This window comes from Thunnus albacares, chromosome 1 (genome assembly GCF_914725855.1).
Source record: "Thunnus albacares chromosome 1, fThuAlb1.1, whole genome shotgun sequence".
Classification (NCBI taxonomy): Eukaryota; Metazoa; Chordata; class Actinopteri; order Scombriformes; family Scombridae; genus Thunnus; species Thunnus albacares.
In genome coordinates, this window is record NC_058106.1 from 20,455,617 (window position 1) to 20,474,732 (window position 19,116).

Consider the following 19,116-nt stretch of genomic DNA (forward strand, 5'->3'; position numbering starts at 1 on the left):
TCCCCTCCAGACCTGCTTTAAGATAAATATAAAAGACTCCACCTTTAATAAGAATTTATGTCTGATGTGGTTAAATTATCTTGTTAAAATCCTTAGAATGACATCTACTCCTTCCCCCTCATAAAATCTATCTATTCTAATTCTAATAATCTATAAACATTAAAACATTTTTAATTTCTTAAGTTGAACTACTAGACACACTATGTCTGTAATTTCACTGTAAAGTCTATTCTCAGTGTTTGCGCACTTGAGGTTTCAAGTTTCCATATCACACTTGTGTAAGTTGCATACTGGACCACGATTGGCTTCCAAACTATTTGTGATGTCACAAATCATGCTTGAAGGCTCACACCTTCAAATTGGATTTACAGTGAGCACAGAGAAACTTTACTCTTTCAGCAGGTTAAAGTGGAAAAAGTGTCAAACATCCAACTGTAGGAACAAGAAGAAAAACATATTTTTGAGTGGAGTAGGACTTTAAAAGCTGTGATACTGTGCTGTCAGGGGTCTTTTCTTGAGTCGACCAGGTCATTTCTTCCCCTTTAGTCTTGTCATTCTTGGCTCCCCAATGATGGAGTGACCTTCCTGGTGAAGCTGGAACAAAAGAGTCAATCCCCCTCATTTGAAATCAGCTGAAACTAATCCTCACAAGAATTACACCCTAACTTTCTCACCGCTGCTCTAAAAGATAGCTTTCCCATCTCTCTCCTTCACTTCTTCACATCTCTCTTCTGCACTTCTTGTTTTCATTTTCACATTCACCCCACAATGTGAAACAATACAAATCTGTTTGCGTGTATGTGAGAATGTAAACAAAATGAACTTTTGTCAGAAGAACTAATATTTTTAGTTTCAGGGTTTTGTAGTTTTTTGAGCAAATGGTTCAGGACACATGTCTAACAAATGTGAGGGATGGCTATAGTTAATAGCTTTGCAACATATGTTTATAGCCGTCAGTCTTTTAAAGCAAGTTTTAAATAGCTATTGTTGTCCTTTTATTAATCTGTGTGTAGCCTTCTTGCAGGTTTGTAAGCATGACTGAAAACACAAATGCATGCAATGTATGTACGAAAGAAGAATTATAAAGGGCCCGATTGGAAAAACTTTGCTGCCTAATGATTACTACCATCTGTATTGCAAGTCTAATTTTTTATGACATTTTGTAAAAAAACATGGATTTGTACCAGTGCTTATCTTATGTGTTTTAAAAAAGCAAATTTTAAAACAAGCTACTTGTAATTTTGTCACAAAACCCACAAAAAAAATCAGTTTCCACCATGAAAACTGTCAGACACACTGTAAAATACACACACACACAGAAAAGTTTCTTGTTTAATAACGTTTAAGAAATAAGGTTACTGCAGAAAGGTTGAACTGATTACACAAATCACGTAAATGTGTTCAACATTTACATTTAGTAAGTAACCTTTGCTCTTTTGTTGTAACATTCATTATTTTGTTCTTTTTTAAACTTAAAATAATCTTATTATTAAGCCTAATATATAATTTAAGGCCTACAGGTACATTCCATATTTTTTGTTTGTGTGTTTTATTGCTTGACTTAATGTTTTTATTCTGTGGTTGGACACCCCCATGGGACAAGCCTGCCTTATTATGCCGCAGACACAGCTGTTGTTAACAGTCTCAGTATCTCAAGTAGGTGGCAGTCGGTCAAGTTTATTTGATTTTCAGATTTATCAGATTAAGTTCATGAACAAGCTCAGCATTCTCTTTGCGTGGCTTCTTACATGGGGATATTTCTCTTGTCAAGACCTTGATAAAAGCACATCGTATAATCACCATGTCTATGAGCTGCAGTTGTAGCTGCTGAGGATCTTGATCTTTATCATGGACAGAGAGAGGGCACAAGAAAAGTGCAGCGTCTTTCTCAGGATTGTTGGCATCCTGTTGATCTCATTCATTAGACACAGTTGCATAGACCTGACCATATTGTCCAGCTCTCAGGGAACCGCAACCACTTTCAGTCAAGAGTTTTATAGCATTGACTCTGTGTATATAACTGTGGAACCAACACTATATTTCTTATACAGCAGTGTTTGTGCATTCAGATGTCTTGTGATGTTTGTCTGAAATGCAGTGTCTGCAAGTGTTTGCAGCAGTGGTTTCCTTGCTTTTCCCTTCCATTAAAAACTATTTCTGCTGTCAGAGTGTGTCTGAGTCCTAACTCCCAGTTTTATAGGCCCACTATGCTGACAGTTAGGTAGGCCAGACAGTCCAATACTCACAATATTTTTTCATAAATTTGAACCTGGAAAAAAACTGTGACTGTACAAAGGTCTTTATGTAAGACTTCTTGGGTACGAGATGTGCTAAAACTGATTTCAAGAGTCCCCATGGGTGTAATTTATGGTCGGGATGGTGGGGATATATCCCTACCACTTTTCTGATTACCTAGAATTGTCTCCACCGCTCATTCAATATTAATTGCATATGCTTTTAGATCAAATATAATTTCCATTGGCTCTACAAAGGGTTAAATCCCTCATGTTCCCACTAGATGAGAAATAGAGTTTCTATTGGTGTTTGTTCGCTTTGTTCCCACCTCCTTTACATGCAGCGATGTGATTGCTGGAGTGCATTTTGGATGAATCAGAAACAGCGCAGTGCTTGTAGTCATAGGAGCTCGAGGGTAGAGCGTAAGACAAGGCTGTCGTGTCACAGCTGCTTTGCCCTCTGTGATCATAACAATATGGTACCGGTATCAAATTAAACACGTTGAATGTTCGGTGATATGAAACGCACAGCTGTGCTGGCTAACTCACTACAGACCAGGAATTGTAGGTTAGCACTGTACAATAGTTAGACATAGTAGCTAATATACTTAGCTAACATTAACAGATAACGTTGTTAGCAAGAGTGTGCTGTAGGGTGATTTTGTGCTCTTACTTTTGACTTTGGCTAACATTAACTGTTTTTGTTCTTCTCATGATGGCATTATACCTGTTGGCCAAAGAAGAGCAGCATCAGTAATTCTTCCAGGATTGCTAGTTTGCTATTCTGTCTTCCCCAGTTTCGAATCCCATCTGTGTGGCTACAGGGTTACTGTAGTTGACATTACAATTAATCATTTTCTGATGATTGATTGAACCTCTTGCAATATTTCCTCTTAATTCAGCAGTCTGGATTAGTGTCATGGACGTCAAGAAAAAAAGAGAAGTACTATTTCTTGGTAAATTTAAGTTGCTATGTATGTAGTAAAAAGCTGAGTTAGCACACTTGCTTTACATCTTTCAGCAAATCATTTGCCAGTAAGCATGTGCTTGGTGAGTTAACTTATTATCTTGTTGTGTCTTGCAAATCAGAAGTTCCCTTCATTTTCATAACTTGTATAGTTGTATTTGTTGTTAATGCAGACATGAGAGAGACAGAAAAAGAAAGAGAGGAAGCCCAGGCAGGGAAAGAAAAGAGGAGTGATCAGGTAAGAATTTGCACTATGAGCTGTAATGTTACCTCAAAGAGCACCTTCCCTCTGCTTTGAGCATTGTTTTAAACCAATTTCTCCCATCACTCATTCTAAGTGCATGAACAGAGTGTTAAGTTGTGGTTGTCAATACAGGTATCAGAGAGAGACAGACCTGTGCGCTGTAATGTTATCTCATTGAGCACATCCTTCTGATGTAAAAGACCAAAACTAGACAAATATGGTTGTCAGTGACAGCGTATTATATAGTGGTTGTTTATACAGGTATGAGAGAGAGATGGACACAGAAAGAGAGAGAGAGAGAGAGAGAGAGACTCAGTCCAATTCAGGCACAGAGAGGAGAAAGAGGTAACCAGGTAAGCATTTCAACTGTAAGCTGTAATGTTATCTTATAGAGCCACAATATGGTTGTCAGTGCATTACATAGTGGTTGTCCATACAGGCATCAGAGAGAAATAGAGGCAGGCAGACAGAGAGAGAGAGAGAGAGAGAAAGAGAGAGAGAGAGAGAGAGAGAGAAACACACAGCCCAGTCCAGACAGAGAGAGGAGAAAGAGGTGACCAGGTAAGTATTTCAACTGTGTTCTGTAAGTAATGTTATCTTATAGAGCCACAATATAGTTGTCAGACTGTACTGATCATTTCTCACCTTTTATTGTATTCAAGAAAGTATTATATTATTTTCGTATATTGTGTAAAATGGCAGGAAATGCAATGAAAAATATGAAAAACTCCCAGCCACTGTCCCCACCACTTTCCACATCAAACCTGCAACCCTTGGGTCACTGTTATTACTTTTATAAAATAATCTTTATTGTTTTAGTTATAAATGCAAATAAAGGAATCTTATGAAAGTGAAAAAAGCAAAAAAAAAATTTTAGAAGAGTAATATATCAGACTTAAATTTATCAGAATAGATAGAATTACCATTCTGCTGTTAGATGTTAACACTTTACAACAGTAATCATGAACAGTTTACTTTATGATATTACCTTAAGCATTACTATAAGCTTAAAAAACAGTGACATTGTTTCAAAGCTTAGACTTGTATCTAGTCTATATATCTTGTCTTTCACATATACCTACATCTTGAATACATAGACTAGATGATGTGTATTATTAGTGCATTAAATATATAACAACACTATTAGCTGATCACACAACATTGTGTTCAAATTACCTCACCAACTTACAATAGCCAACTAGGCATTTATTTTAATGTTTACCTTGACAGATGAATGTAGAATTGATTAATGAGCAGATTTTTGTTGTATTTGCTGTGATCGTAGTGTGTTCGGTGATCAGGGAGCAAAATAGGAAACAGGATGTATCTGTAGTAGTGATGAGGTGATGGCTGACAAAGATGTGATCCCAGTTGACTTGTTCGGACGTGAAACAAGAAAAGGAAAGAAGATAAACTGTCAATAATATTATACAAAAGGAGAAACCATTTCATTTGAACAGGATTTCATAGCAGTGGCATAAAAGTAGGCCTAATTAGCCTAAATAACCAAAACATAAGAAAAAAATAGAACTGTATTAAAATCAGTCTTTTCATCATAGAGCAAGGAGTGTAGGAGGACAGCGGACAGAATCCCCCGCACACCCCCCACTCTCCAAGTCAGCCCTCCTTAATTAGAGCCAGAGCTTCTTACAGGAAACAATCTTCCTGTCTGATGACATCATTGCTAAATCCATGCATGAGATGGGGGTGACCTCAGCCTGTGGATTTGCTCGGTGTTTTTTTAACACCCTAACAAACTCCAAGAAAAGCACCCTGTGATGCCTCGAGCGTCTTTAGAGAGGGATGTGTGAACAGGTGGGTGGAGCTGGGCCTTCATCTCCCAGACTGATGTTGACGGCTTTTCACGACATCAAAACTGAGTGTCACAGTCGTTGATTCATAAGGTTTAACCAAACAAAACTTTTCCATTACTTGAAATGCACAGACATTCCCACTGTGTCTCCCGCAGAGTCATTATAAAAAGAAATGCGCTGGCAGTGTCCTGACTCAGCCGGGCCCTGGGATGATATGTGCGCACGATTTCCCCAAATTAATGCCCATTTTTCTTTGCTTTCATGTGTTTTCCTCGCAACACTGTGCTCTGTGTCTGGACTTGTTTTAGACCCTTCAAACACTTCTATCATGACCATTTTCCTTAGAGCATCAACTTGAAACAGCGCCAGATATAAAGCGGTAACAGCATGTAGAGCCAGTGTTTTTGGAAGAGTTTAAAAGAGTTTAAAAGAAGAAAGGGGGAGGATAAATAATAACAGTACTAAAGGAAAAGCATAATAAAGGCCTAGTTTTCTTAGGGAAGTGGAAGCCTTCATCTTTCTATAACAATAATGTTCTCAATGAATCTACAGGCCTGTGTTTAGTCCAGGAAGCTTCGAGTGGTAGACATGAAAGGCTCCAGTCAGACTGTACAGGCCGGGCTCTCAGTGGAATATGGTATCTATCCTCTCCTCCTCTCCTTTCTTCTCCTCTCCTTTGCTCTCCCCTCCTCTCCCTCCTCCCATATGATGAAGGTAATGGGGAGCTGTGTGGCTTGCAGTGACAGTAAACCGTAGTAAAATGGCTGTCGATGTTTTGCCCCCCCTCCAGCGTTCCCCCCCCGTCCGAGGCCCCCAGGGTTTAGGAAGTGGAGCATTATTTTCCTGTTCCGACGTCACGAGCCAGCCCCTTTGCAGCTGTTGCATGCTTTACAACTCAGTGTTTACAGGCACTTCTCAACTCAACATCTCATTCTGCCAACACCTAAACTCATATTTTACATTTCATAACTACCCTCCATCTAGTTGATCTTTTTTCTCTTCACATTACCTGGATTTGGATACATCCATTTGAACTGCTGCCGAGTGTGGGAACAGGTAAAATGTGTTGCCAGATGGTTGCGCTCTTACAAAAGCTATATTTTACCTCACTGCCTGTAGATGCGTTTAATCATCGCAGAAACAAAAAGATTAGACACTTGGGATTAAAACGTGCAGAGGAGAACAAGCACTTACTTCTGCTCCCATTTGGTCGCCTTTGAAATCACACATATTAACAAACTCTTGCTTAGAATTAAATTATTTTAGTTTTAGTTTGTAGGGGTTCCCCTGCAGAAATCTGCATTTTTTTATGCTGGGAATTTAACATTTTTTTCCCTCTCTGTCTAAATCCGCTCACACATTTGTTTTCTGTCCCACCCACTTCCCTTTATCTTTTCTATACCCACCTCCCCATTGCCTCCCTTCCCCCCCGTCCTTTTCCTCTCTGCCTCAGCACTTAGAGGCTTAAGAGAGGGATGTACCATATGAGCCACTCCCTTCTGACAGCCACCCCCCTCCCACAGTGTGGAATGGTACAATCCTGCTTTGCATAAGTTTCCTCTGAGTGGGTCGTGTGTGTGTGGAGGCCAGTACTGAAAGAATTATTAGTCCCTTTTGAACGCTTTGGATGTATGTCCAGAGAGAAAGCTAGTGTGCTGTTGTAGTGTACCGTTATCACTTAAATTGTTAAAGCTATAATGTATTGCGCCTACCCTGTCCCTGGAATGGGCAGTAACTCTTTAATGTATTACTACAACGGGAAATCGGTGAGTAATCTCTTTGGGAATGTGTGTGTGTGTGTATTAGACAGAGAAGAAGTGTGTGTGAGTGTATCCCACGGACTGTCGCTCTTGGTCTGTCTGTCCATCTGACTGTACTCGTCTCTATGAATGCTGTATTTTATTTATTTTTAAGATAAAACCACTGCGTCCTGCATGCATGTGAGTCCGCTGCTCCTCTCTCTGATTTTCCATTACATCAGTTAAAGCTGTGTGACAGCACAATTAAATACAACATTTTGAGTGTGTCATAAACTTATTTGAGCACACTTTTTTTATGCTGCTTTGGATTTCTGCTTTGTATAAACAAGTTCATTCTTCTACAAATTCTAGGCAACACATAAAAAAAAGTTTTGTCATTTTAAAAACTTTTTTTTCTCATAGACATAATGAAACAGTGTGGCAGAAAGAGCTTTTTTGCAGCCTTGAATTTATTTTTACTGGCTGGTTGCTTCAGCTCCGAGACTGGGTTGAAATAATAACAAGTGGGAGTCTGGGAATGATTAAGGGAAAGAGGCTGCCTGTTGAGGTTAGACTTTCCTGTTTGCAGATTGAGCTCCAAGCACCAGTGTTGCTGTTATTCCATCTGTTTTTAATCACATTGGCATTCTTGACGCCACAGGGAGCCTAATGTGATTTCTGAACTTCTCTGTAATGACTTCTTTGATTTTTGTTACTCTGAAAGCTGTGTGAGTAGTTTTTCTGTAAATAAATGCATCTTGGTGTGTGTGTGTGTATGTGTGTTGGGTTTACTTGGACTTGAAGGAACTGAGTTTTCACTGTTGTTTTGAGTATGTAAGTAAGTGTAAAGCTCGGTTGTGCTATCACAGAATATTCTTTCTGTCTTCATGGTAAAAAAAAAAGAAATGGAAAAACTAATCTTGTGTGCATATGAATCTGCTCAAGGACATAGTTTTAACAATGGCTGAAGGAGCTCTGTAGTGCCTTTCAGTAATCCTTAAGTAATGATCCTGTCATAAGCAAATTACACAGGCAGATTTCCACCTGTCATTGCCTGTGCTATTATAGAAAGGGCACATGCATTTGAAGGAAAAATGAAAGAGTTTAGCCTTTTTATGACATTGTATTAAAAAGGTCATCTTACTCAATCTTGCGTTTCAACTTTCCTTATAACCCATTACAGCATTTCCTCTTTGTTCCCGCTGCACAAAAGATGACTTTGATCTTTTTCATATTAAGTATTAACAGGCTTGTGTTACAGTTGGTGATGGGGAGAAAATTGATAGCATGTGGACCGAATGGGCAAACTTTATGATCAAAAGCACTTGTTAAATAACCAGCACCAATTTATTTTTGTTTTCCTTGCAAGGAAAAAGAAGGATGGTGCTCATTCTTTGCATCAACTTGATCCACATTAATTTGTTATAAATGCAGAGTTGCATAGCAGGCTCACCATCTGGAGCACTGGGAGAATTCACAGTGGGCCGTTGGCTTGTGAGCTGGTGGCACGGAACCAATACAGATGGAGCAGCTCACTGATCTTTCTTCCGTCTCCTATTAGTGAAGAAGGAAAAATTGAAGTGAAAGCCCTGCAGCAATTGTTAGACCCTCTTTTTTTTTTTTTTTTTTTTTTTACTTGTCTTACTTCACAGAAAGCTTCCCTCCACAAGTGGAATGTCATTAAATGATTTCCACAAATAGTACACAAAAGAGCCAACATGTGGTCTTTAAGGTGGGAGACGTGCTTGTTGTTGTTGGCTCGTAGTGCAACAGGTACCACGCTTTCTAAAAGGTTAGCGCTCATCGCCAGAAGCTAATCCTTACATCCCCCAAATGTGCACATGTGTTGCACATGCAGTGAAGCGTGCATGCTTGAGTGCATGTGAAACACAAAGTCAGAGCGTGGGTGATGGTGTGTGTGCTTGTGTGTGTGTTAGTTGATCTGTCATTTATACTGTATGCGCATGACACACATCTTCTGAGTAGTTAATGATGTTGCATTTATGCCAAAACCAAATTTTTGAGGCATTAACGACTGGTGGGTATCATTCTGCAGTGTGGTTGCTGCTCTATTTTTAGAGAACCTGACTCTCAGTGGGCTGCTCAGCTGTCACAGTGTGCAGTTGGATAAAAGATTTTACAGCTTTGACAACAAGAAGAAAAAGAAACATGCTGCATCTTCAGTTACTTGCCTGTGTCATAAGACAAATAAAGTCATGCATCCAAATGCATATTGGTGTGCTTTGACTTTGGTTAGTAGGTAGTATTGGTTAGTATGTTTTAAGGTGGCTGAAAGGGTTGATGGAACATTTTAAATAATATAATAGATTATTCTATTTCGTTCTGGTTTCTGCCTTTGGTTGAGTTTTCACTTGCTGTATAGCTAAAGTGCTGATGTGTTTATGCAAGAGAGCATTTACTTGCAAGAGCATTTACATTTACTTGTTTATACTCCAGTTTCATGTGAAAACATAACATTTACTGTAAATATTTGAGCTTTTAGGCGTTCTGTGTGGTCGTGTTAGTTATTCTCTTTGCTTATTACAATAAGATTTTAATCTTGAAGGATTTTTTAAACTTAACCAGATAAGTGTGAAGTGTTCCTGTGAAGTTCATAGTCTTGAAAACATCTAAATTTCTCTTAAAACATTCCTGATGTCAAAACATCTTGCCAATGAAAGTTGCTCTTTGTGAGTCTGTTAGTTTAGTGTCACAGTTTTATGCATGAGAGTACTGAGCGCTTTATTTTTCAGAACGCATTGACAGGTATCAGGCACAAATGTTGAACAACGCCCCTCTAAGCAGGCTGAGCAGTCCTGTAGTTTGAAGAGGCATTGTGTCTGTCGTGCATACTAAGCCCTGTAAGTGTGTAAGATTTGGACTTGAAACAAAATGCCCCAGAGATATGGTTCGATTCCAAGTAATGACATACAGCACAAAAAAAAGACACACCATCAAGAGTGTTTGAACTCTCCTGTTTGAGCTTCTTGGCCTTTAGCCTGATTTTTCCTCAGTTTTTTTTTTTAAATTTCCTTTCCTGTTATTAAGTTACATCCTTCGTGTAGATTGACAGCTTGTCTTTTAACAGTTGATATTTTGATTGGTGTGGCAATAACTTCAAAGGCAGGTACAGGCTTTAAGACGTGGGAAGGTGCGCAGTGAAGTGTTGAAAGGCATTAACTCAATCCAGTATCATTCATCTAAAGCAGGGTATTATTCACCAACAGCTCAAAATGTTCTGTCACTACCTCAAACCACAAGACTTCATAGCTTATCAGAAGGTAAAATTATCTCTCATCATGATATTTTGGCCTCATAGTTTGCCTTTTTGTTGTTGGTAGCTAGTTAATCAAGTAGCTGCTGAACTGAAAATAAAAATAAATAAAAAAAATTTTCATTAAGGTTTGTCTTTTTGGTTACTTTTCCTTCGATTATGGTGTTGACTATTACTTTATATGATTTTGTGTTAGGGAGACCTATTCTGTGTGAAAACTAAATATAATCTGAAAGGGGCATTTATTTTTTAATAAGAAATACCCTCTGATGTTCAAACAACTGGTGTAGGTCTGTTGGTCTGCTGATCCGTTTGAGTGACGGCTTTTAATTAATGGCCTTGTAAAAGGAAACCCAGGCGGGCCCTCTCTTCCATAGGCTGGCAGAATGAGGCACCCAGTGTTTGGGATGGTTTATTAATGCTTTGACTGGTTAGCCCAGGGTAAAAAGGACAATTAGCATTATCCACTGCCATATGCTGCCCATTGAGCGTCTGACAGAGGCAAAAGACAAAAGCCCGGGCTCCTGTGCGAGGCTAACCTGAGCTCTCCATGGAACTACTATCAACCCTGGTCACATGTGTAAGCCAGAAGACCCATGAGAGCTCCACCCCTCCCACAGCACTTTAATTACACACCCAGACAACAACATGCTGCAGTCCTGCTCACTCAGCAAAGCCCGACAACCCCGAGTCTCACTTAAGCTGCATTCTGCATTTATATAATGTTCACATGTGTGCAAGCGACTGATTGAATTGAATTGATATATTTCCCTTCAGTGCTGTATCATAAACTATGAAAAAACAACTTAAGCAAGTAAACAACCTTTATGGTTGTCAGCACATTAAAAAGCCACTCTTTTCGGAGTGAGCTGTCTTAATGTCAACATCTCAGTGCGATGTGAGGCCATTAAAAGAGGAATTTGTCTCACAAGTAAGCAGAGGATGAGACGTGGGCTGGAAATGTGCAGGTGGAATCTAGCTGGCAGGTCTGGCTCTGATTAGTGTTACATGACGGAGAGGTCATCCAGTCCTGTCAGTGGGAGGGAGAATTTGTCCAAACCTTTTCTCCCTTCTTCCCTTCCAGTGCGCTCTGTCTTTCGCCCTCCATGTGGAGTGGATGAAGTCAGAGACCACATCGCTGGTGTTTGGCCTCCAGTGTCTTTGATCCTCCCGCCTAGCTTGGCACACACACAGCTGTACAACAGCATGCCCATTGTGCTTCTCCTTTCACTCTACCACCAGCTTTGCAGGTACAAATATAAAGAAAGCAAAGCAGGCTGTTTTTGTATCACTTATTTGATTTCTGCCTCTCTGGGAATGCTTTAATTTGCCAGGCGTTTAGTCTATGCATGTAAGCGGGTATCATTATACTTCCATTAGAGGTTGAGTTGATCTGAAATGCAAATACCCCCGATAATCCACTCCTCCCTTCATGAGCTTGATTGCTTGCTAGTCATTAAAGTGTGCGCACGTTTGTGGTTTTAGGGCCATATCTACAGTACGTGTTTTTACTTGTGCATGCGTATATGTGTGTGAGCTCTATAGACTGTAAAAAATAATGGATGTAGTGACGTCACCCATTGGTTTGTGGACTCCTGTTTTAAAGCCTCGAGTTCGCATTCTGGATTTTTGGAGCCAGAGTTGACCATATTTGGACAAGAGGATGGAGCTGACCCTAATGCTAGCTGCTAGCTTGGTTAGCACGGTGCATTTACAGTCTTTGGTTAACTGTGATAATGCTGATGCTAATTTTCGCTAGCAAAAAACAGGCTTAAAACCATTAAAACAAACATGGAGGTCTATGGGGATTGACTTGCTTTTGTAGTCAGCCTCAAGTGGCCATTTGAGGAACTGCAGTTTTTGGCACTTCTGAGTTGGCTTCATTTTTCAGCCCCGGAGGTTGCCGCTTAGTGAGATCACATGCTTTTATGCACCCAGATATGTGTAATTGTGATTGTACTTTGTATTTGCGTTGAAGGTGTTTACCTCAACTGAGATAAAAGTTGCCACATTTTATAGGTTTCAGTCATTATACTTGACAGTACAGTGTGCCTGAGTCGTGTCTCTTTATTCTACACTTTGAAGAAACAATCAGTTTACTGCTTTACTGTATCTTACAGTACTAACAACATTCATGTTCTCATGGCAGGTGTACGCACCATCTCCAAACTCAGAGGACTTCAACAGAGATTCACCCTCTTACTCCTCTCCTAAGCCCTCCAGCAGTATGTTTGCAAGCACTTTCTTTGGTAAGTTCAGAGGCAGATTTTCATGTCTATTTATGTCTGTTTACTGGTGCTGCAATTAAATCAAGTGAACGTCTTCTCACACAACATGTTTTGTTTCAAAATAATATTCTCTTATGTTTTGTGTCGATTTGTGTCAGTAAACTCAGTGTGTCATTCAGGTCACGAAATCAGGTCCATGACTTCTTTTAAACAGTTTTATTTTCATTGGGCTCCATTTTAAGAATATAATTTTGTAATCATCATCATCATGTGGTTATTTGTGACAGTTAACACAACAAAATACAATTCAAGACTCTATTTTGATGCCCGACTGATTTCATTTTGCTAGCAGTACTTCACAATATTACATTAAGTCTGTATACAGTAAATATTTCATTGACTGACACACAGATCTAGACAGAAAAGCAGACTTCTTTGTTGGTTTTAGCTTTGTGTTGTCTCAGCTGTGTTCAGGACAAAGATCATGTTTCAGTTCCAAGAGCCAAAAAAAATAAAAAAGCTACTCCTCAGGTGACCCCAATTCTTAAAGAGTAGAGACGGTGGTTAGCCGCCGTCTGGCTCTGTGTCAAGACTTAACTGCATGTTGTGGCCCCCAGTTGTGTAAAATCCTGTGCTGAAATGATTCATTTATTATCATTAGATGGTACCCACAGTTCGACTGACCCATGGAACTCGTCCAATGGGATCAGTCAGCCCGGCTATGGTGGAATGCTCGCAGGATCTTCATCTCACATGCCACAGTCGGGAAACTACAGCAGCCTGCACTCACACGACCGTTTGGTAAGCAGATCATCTGGTGACCTCCAAATAAAATGAATTGTTACTAACTATTTATTGCCATTAAGAGATTTAATGTGCATTACTCAGAAGATACAGCACGTAAATTATTTTCCAGCCCTGCACTCCCTCCGCACAGCTCCCACAGTTGGAGTGGGTGTGTGCGTCGTAAGTTGTTGTCTGGTTATTATCAGTGAAGACTCTGCTGACCCTCTTTGTGTTTGTGTTTGATCTGTTCTTGTCTGCCTGCCTGTTTCAGCTGGCTGGGCATCACAGGGAGTCTGCAGATGCTGCTTGCCATTTCTTTATCTCTGTCTCTCCCCCAGTAACTTTTGCTCCATCACTGCCTGGGAGATGTCAAAAGGGGAATATAGACTTTAGAGAATAAATGAGCTCTTTCTTCCTCACACACACAAACACATTTGTGGCCCTAAATAGAGCGTTTTTGTTTTTTATCTTCCAGAACTACCCTGCACACTCAGTCTCTCCGGACATCAATGCCAGTCTTCCTCCCATGTCCAGCTTCCATCGAAGCAACACCAGCACTTCACCATTCGTCACTGCGGCGCACACTCCGTCCGTCAACACAACCGATGGGGTCATGGGTAAGTTGTCATGTTAACAGTTCAGCTACCTGCTCAGAACAGCTGATTCAACGGCCTCGATGTAATCATTGCTGAACATTCATTCTGTAAAGGTAGTCAGGCAGTTGGACAGCTGCTTTGTGTACCGTGACCACTCATCATTTGTCTGAGTTTGCTATTACAAAGCCTCTCTCTGTGTTTTCTTAGCCGCTGCAAATCGGGGGAACGCCACTGGAAGCTCACAGACTGGAGATGCACTGGGCAAGGCTTTAGCCTCGGTGAGTCACAACCCCACATTTAACTAGGAGATCAGTTCATCTAACCACATGTTTCTTATTAAACTGAATTATAAAAGATTTGTGTAGGCGTGTGATCATGTCTCTGATATAAATTCATTCACTCTCAAATTGTTTTCTTCAGCTTAAACATTTGCTTTCTGTTAAACAGAAACCTCTCTCCTCAAGTCTAACTTCTATGCATCTAAACGCTTAAATAATTTTAGATAAATGATGGTCCGTTTCTGTCTCCAAAGAAGATGACCTCAGTAATCATGCAGGGAATTAAGCGCTATACTGAATGCTGATTAAAAATGCCCAGAGGACATGTTTGTAGTTGTTTTTGGGCCTAAGCCTGGATAATTGTGGGCTTAAACTAAGAGTATTCAAGAAAGGGAATTGTACATAAAAAATACTCTTAAAGCCAATGGATTACACGGCACTTTGGAAAACCAGCCCGGGATATCTGTGACATCTTGTAATGTGTCACACAAACATAAATTTGATTTGCTGTAGCTCACAGAGAGAAGAGAAAAGTGTTTTTTGTACACATCAACTTATAGACTGTGGGTTGTATTTAGATTCAGTCTAGATTCTGTGCGAAGATGCCCTAAAGGTCTATCATAGCTTTGTTACAGTGTGAGAGAAACTATATTTAATAATCTACTGTTAGATGGTTAAAAGGATCACTTTTCCTAACTTTGGTACAAGAATCGTTTCCCTTATGAAAGCTTGAAGCAAGACAATATGACAGAGAATACTGGAATAAATACTATCATAAAATTATGACACAGGGTGGAATCTGGGGAAGGAATACAGTAACGAGACACAGGTGGAGGGTTTCACCGTTTGAATTGAACGTAAGCGCACTAAATTTCTTGAATTGTATACACATGTGGAAAGTGCACTTATCTATAAGTTAATATAACATAATTAGCATTTATTATCTAGTAGTTCCCTTCACAGTCCTCCCTACTGTCTAGTTGGAATAAAATCATTCTCAGGGACAGTATTTGTATTTCGGCTTTATCAATGTACCAGACTGGGCCTTAGTCTTAAATTTTGTTTTTGATTTTAGAAGTCAAAAGCGCATAATTTCACCAAAGTCTCTTTAAAGGGTGTTTAACTTGTTGCATAGACATAATATGCGCATTGATATATTGATATTTTATATAGCAAAAGTGTAATTTCACACATCCTTGCAAAAGCTGTAAATTTTGGAGGGATTTTTCTTACTAGTGTGAATCCAAAAAATGAGAGTTTAGTGATGGTAATAACAAATTAAGTCCTTTATATTTGCAGACTCAATTCTATTAGCATGACAAAGCTGGAGAGAAATGGACACGGTTGGACGGGGTGGGGGTGGGTGGATGGAGTGGGGGCACAGGGGAGTTTATAACTGCTGTGGCTCAACTCCACGGGCCGCCCCTTTGTAGAGCTTTTGTTCTCCGCCCTTTTAAATTGGCCGTGCTTATTGGCCCCATGCCGCCTGCGGGAGCGTAACTGATGACGAGGCGGAGCTTCATTTATTCCAGTAAAATGAGCCATGTTTCACTTTGAATGCAGTGTTAGTAGCCAGTGAGTGAAAAGAATAGAAAGTCATATATTATTGGGTCAGAAGTCACGGTTATAAGCAGATTGCTTTTGAGAAACTAAGAAATGTTTGGAGATTTGTTTTGACTCTTTATTGGTTTCTGACACAGCAATGACCACACTATTAATCCTCCTTAGTTTTTGACTCAGAGTGAAAATGCTGAGCAGAGAGAAACACTGAGCTCTCAGAGTATAGAAAAGCATAAAGAAAAGCGGCCGATCCCTCCTCCTCCTCCTCCTCCACACTCAGTGACACACTTCAATGAAACCTCCAGCCTGATACTCCAAGTTGATTGAAAAACTAAAGCCCAGAGATCAAGATTGAATAAGGAGATTATTAATCATGAGTGCATTCTATCATCCCCAAGTCAAAAGGTTTCCTGCAAGCTCCATTTGATTGTTACTTGGATGAGAAATCTCTGTGGATCTGCTGTTTTTTTTTTTTCTTCTGCTAATTAGTCAGGATCCACCCTTAATACCCTGAGTTCTCTCAGACGTGCTCCATTATGGCAAAATATCCTCTTATTAAAGGGGGAGAAATCAGGGATGTGGTTGTGCTTTAATCCAGCATTTGTTTAAATAAATGAAATCCCTGTGGAAGTTCTGAAGACGCAATTTCTCCGTTCCCTTGTGATTGAGATGTCATCCTGAAACTCAGCGACCTCAGTGTAACCCTGCATGGGATGCACCTACACAATAAAGTTACTGTGCATCGTCTTTTATTGCAGCAATGAAACTAAATCAAACTTAATAAATGGCAACATGCAGAGCACTACAGTATTTGTTCTAGTTTCTTGCCTTATAGAGACCTGTCTATACATTACAAAGTTTAGAAAAATGCAGAATTGCATACCAGAATTTGATATATGGTTCACAATACAGACTCTGGCTGCATGCTGAATGCAGCCCTTGAGTTTTACTGTTGTTGGCTTAACGGTGTTTCCAGGTTGGGCGTCTGCTCTTCTTGAGGCCACAGTGGAATAATGACTAGAATGAATAACAAACTCTGCTCCTGTAAAAAACTAAAAAGTTTTTACAAGTTTCTGTTAGGATGTGTGTCTTCATTTCCAAATGTGCACTGGCTGAAAGCACACTGGGGAAGCAGAAAACTCACTTTTTAGTCTTGTTATGTTTTAATTGGAGCTTGTACAACAAATATGCTCGATTGTAGGTCATCATCAGAGTGTGACCATAACTTGTTCATGCTTATTTCATCATTAAGAAATGTCCATTTTAGATGGATTTCTCTTGTTCCTGTCATGATCATTGTGATCATTTTCCTATGTAACTCAACTGTAAGCATTAACAAGATTATTTGTAATATATTGGTGCAGTTTTTATTCTATGAGATTTGTGTTCTGAATTTGTGTGATCAGGAAATTTGAATCTTGGCATTTGAACCTGAAATTTACATTTTTTGAATTTCTATAGCCAGTCAAACAACAACAGAAGTGTGTTCACCTGCTCATTAATTCAGTGTCAGTGCAATATACAGACAGATGGCACAAACAGCTTCCAAAACTACAGTGAGTTGGAGAGTTATTGAGTTGATATTTTGTGTATGGATCACATATTAAGAGAGAAACAGAAAGTAAAATTAGTAGAACTTATAAAAAACAATCCAGTCCGTTTTTAATCCCTGTAAATCAGTATATTTAGACAAACAAAGGAGATTGAAAACAGTAAAAACATATTTTCATTTTCCAAGCAAAGTGCCATTGTAGTAGTAATGTTTTGTATCACATATACAATACTCAGTTTAATGTTGACCTGAGTTAAAATAAATATTACTAATAAAACAAGTAAATACAGTTTCTGTTTTCAAATGCCCTGATTCAGCAACATAAATACAAATAAATAAAAGTGCAATTCAGATATATTTGTCTAGTGGTGTTAATCTTCTTCCACTGCTGACTGACTTGCATGAGTGGATACAGAGCAAGAAACGAGCGCAAGACATCAAAGTGAATATTGTTTATGGTTCATTTTGTTAAGGCCGTGCTCTGAGCACAGATGACTGTTAACGCCTCATATGTATGCGCTGAACATCTTTATGACATCCCTGGCAGTAAAATCCCCATAATTGATGATACAGTTTTTGCTTGAAGATGGCAGCAGCTGTAAAAAATAGAGAAACAGCAACATGGGATGTATATTTTATTTTTATTAAGGGCTGCTGATGGCACATTAATGATGAATCTTTCTGTCTCTCTTTCTCCTCTCTCCACACTCTTTGCTTCCTCTGTGCTCCCACAGATTTACTCACCTGACCACACTAGCAGTAGTTTTCCATCCAACCCGTCGACACCTGTGGGTTCTCCTTCACCTCTGACAGCCACAGCAGGTGCTGCTTCAGCAGGTACCGTGGTGACTGCTGCCGGCACCCCGTCTGGAAGGCCAGGTAGATCACCAGTCTTGGATTTTAATCTCATACACACCTCATACACACCTGAACCAGATATCGACTGTAGAATAGAACACGCGCTTCTCTAAAACTACTTCTTAAAGGGTTTTTTATGTGCCAGGAGCCGATGACAGACAGACATCAGCTTGTATTAGAACTAGGCCTTGACCTGGAATAGCCAAACTAATTAAGAGGCTTTCATGAATATGACTTTAATTAATTTAATTACTTTTACTATGTGGTGCATTAGTTGGATTAATCAAAGCCTAAGCAGAGTGAAGTGTGGAAAGTTTCCCTAAAACTTTAATTTAATACCTCTTTTAGCTTCAGAGTCGCTCTAATCACTCGCTACTCATTCTCCATGCTTTATCTATGACAGGGCTGTTAATGCCATTTTTACATTAATCCACTCTAAAAGAAAGCTTAGTTCAGTCTGGAATAAGGCTGCATGGTCATGGAAACACTGTCATTTGTATTTCATTAAATGTATTTGTTAGGGAACATGTACAACAAACATTAATCTCATGCAAAGAGAAGAGATGGTCTGTACTAGATTTAGCTGCTAGCTGCTTGCTATCTGCGGTACCGGCGCACACGCAATGTTATGTGAGCTGTTCTACGAGCCCGAAATCAGTGTTGCATGTTTCTACTGAGTTTGACAACACACCTGCTCCTTAAAAAAGTACCCGACATGCTGTGTCCAGAGTCCACAACATGGGCTTTATTTTCATGGCTGACAGAGCCGCTTCAGATAGACTCCTTGTGATGTCACAGACTAGTTTTGGCTGTGAGATTTTGAGGGGGTCTTTGTTCAGGTTCATAAATCTCAAGCTAGCTGACAAGTACTGTTGGAATAACATTTAGGTTTTGCTTAGATTTGATTTTTTGAAGTGATGGAAATTTTAATGACAGACCCCAGACTAACACTGTAAATGAGAAGGACTGAGACTGTGGCTTTTGGG

The 19,116-nt window shown here is 39.5% G+C and overlaps 1 protein-coding gene across 7 annotated transcripts in view; it reads left to right on the forward strand.

Moving 5' to 3' along the window:
* The window catches only part of tcf12 (transcription factor 12), an 88,360-nt gene that overhangs the window by 55,190 nt on the left and 14,054 nt on the right, over positions 1–19,116 (forward strand). For 6 of the 7 annotated variants that reach the window (XM_044348730.1, XM_044348722.1, XM_044348707.1 and 3 more), the window contains exons 9-13: positions 12,422–12,521; positions 13,162–13,301; positions 13,762–13,903; positions 14,090–14,160; positions 18,007–18,151. In XM_044348730.1, coding sequence (XP_044204665.1) covers positions 12,422–12,521; positions 13,162–13,301; positions 13,762–13,903; positions 14,090–14,160; positions 18,007–18,151 — 598 coding nt within the window. Of the gene's footprint in view, positions 1–6,850; positions 7,026–12,421; positions 12,522–13,161; positions 13,302–13,761; positions 13,904–14,089; positions 14,161–18,006; positions 18,152–19,116 lie in introns of those variants that run through there. The other variant, XM_044348738.1, reaches the window with a different exon arrangement.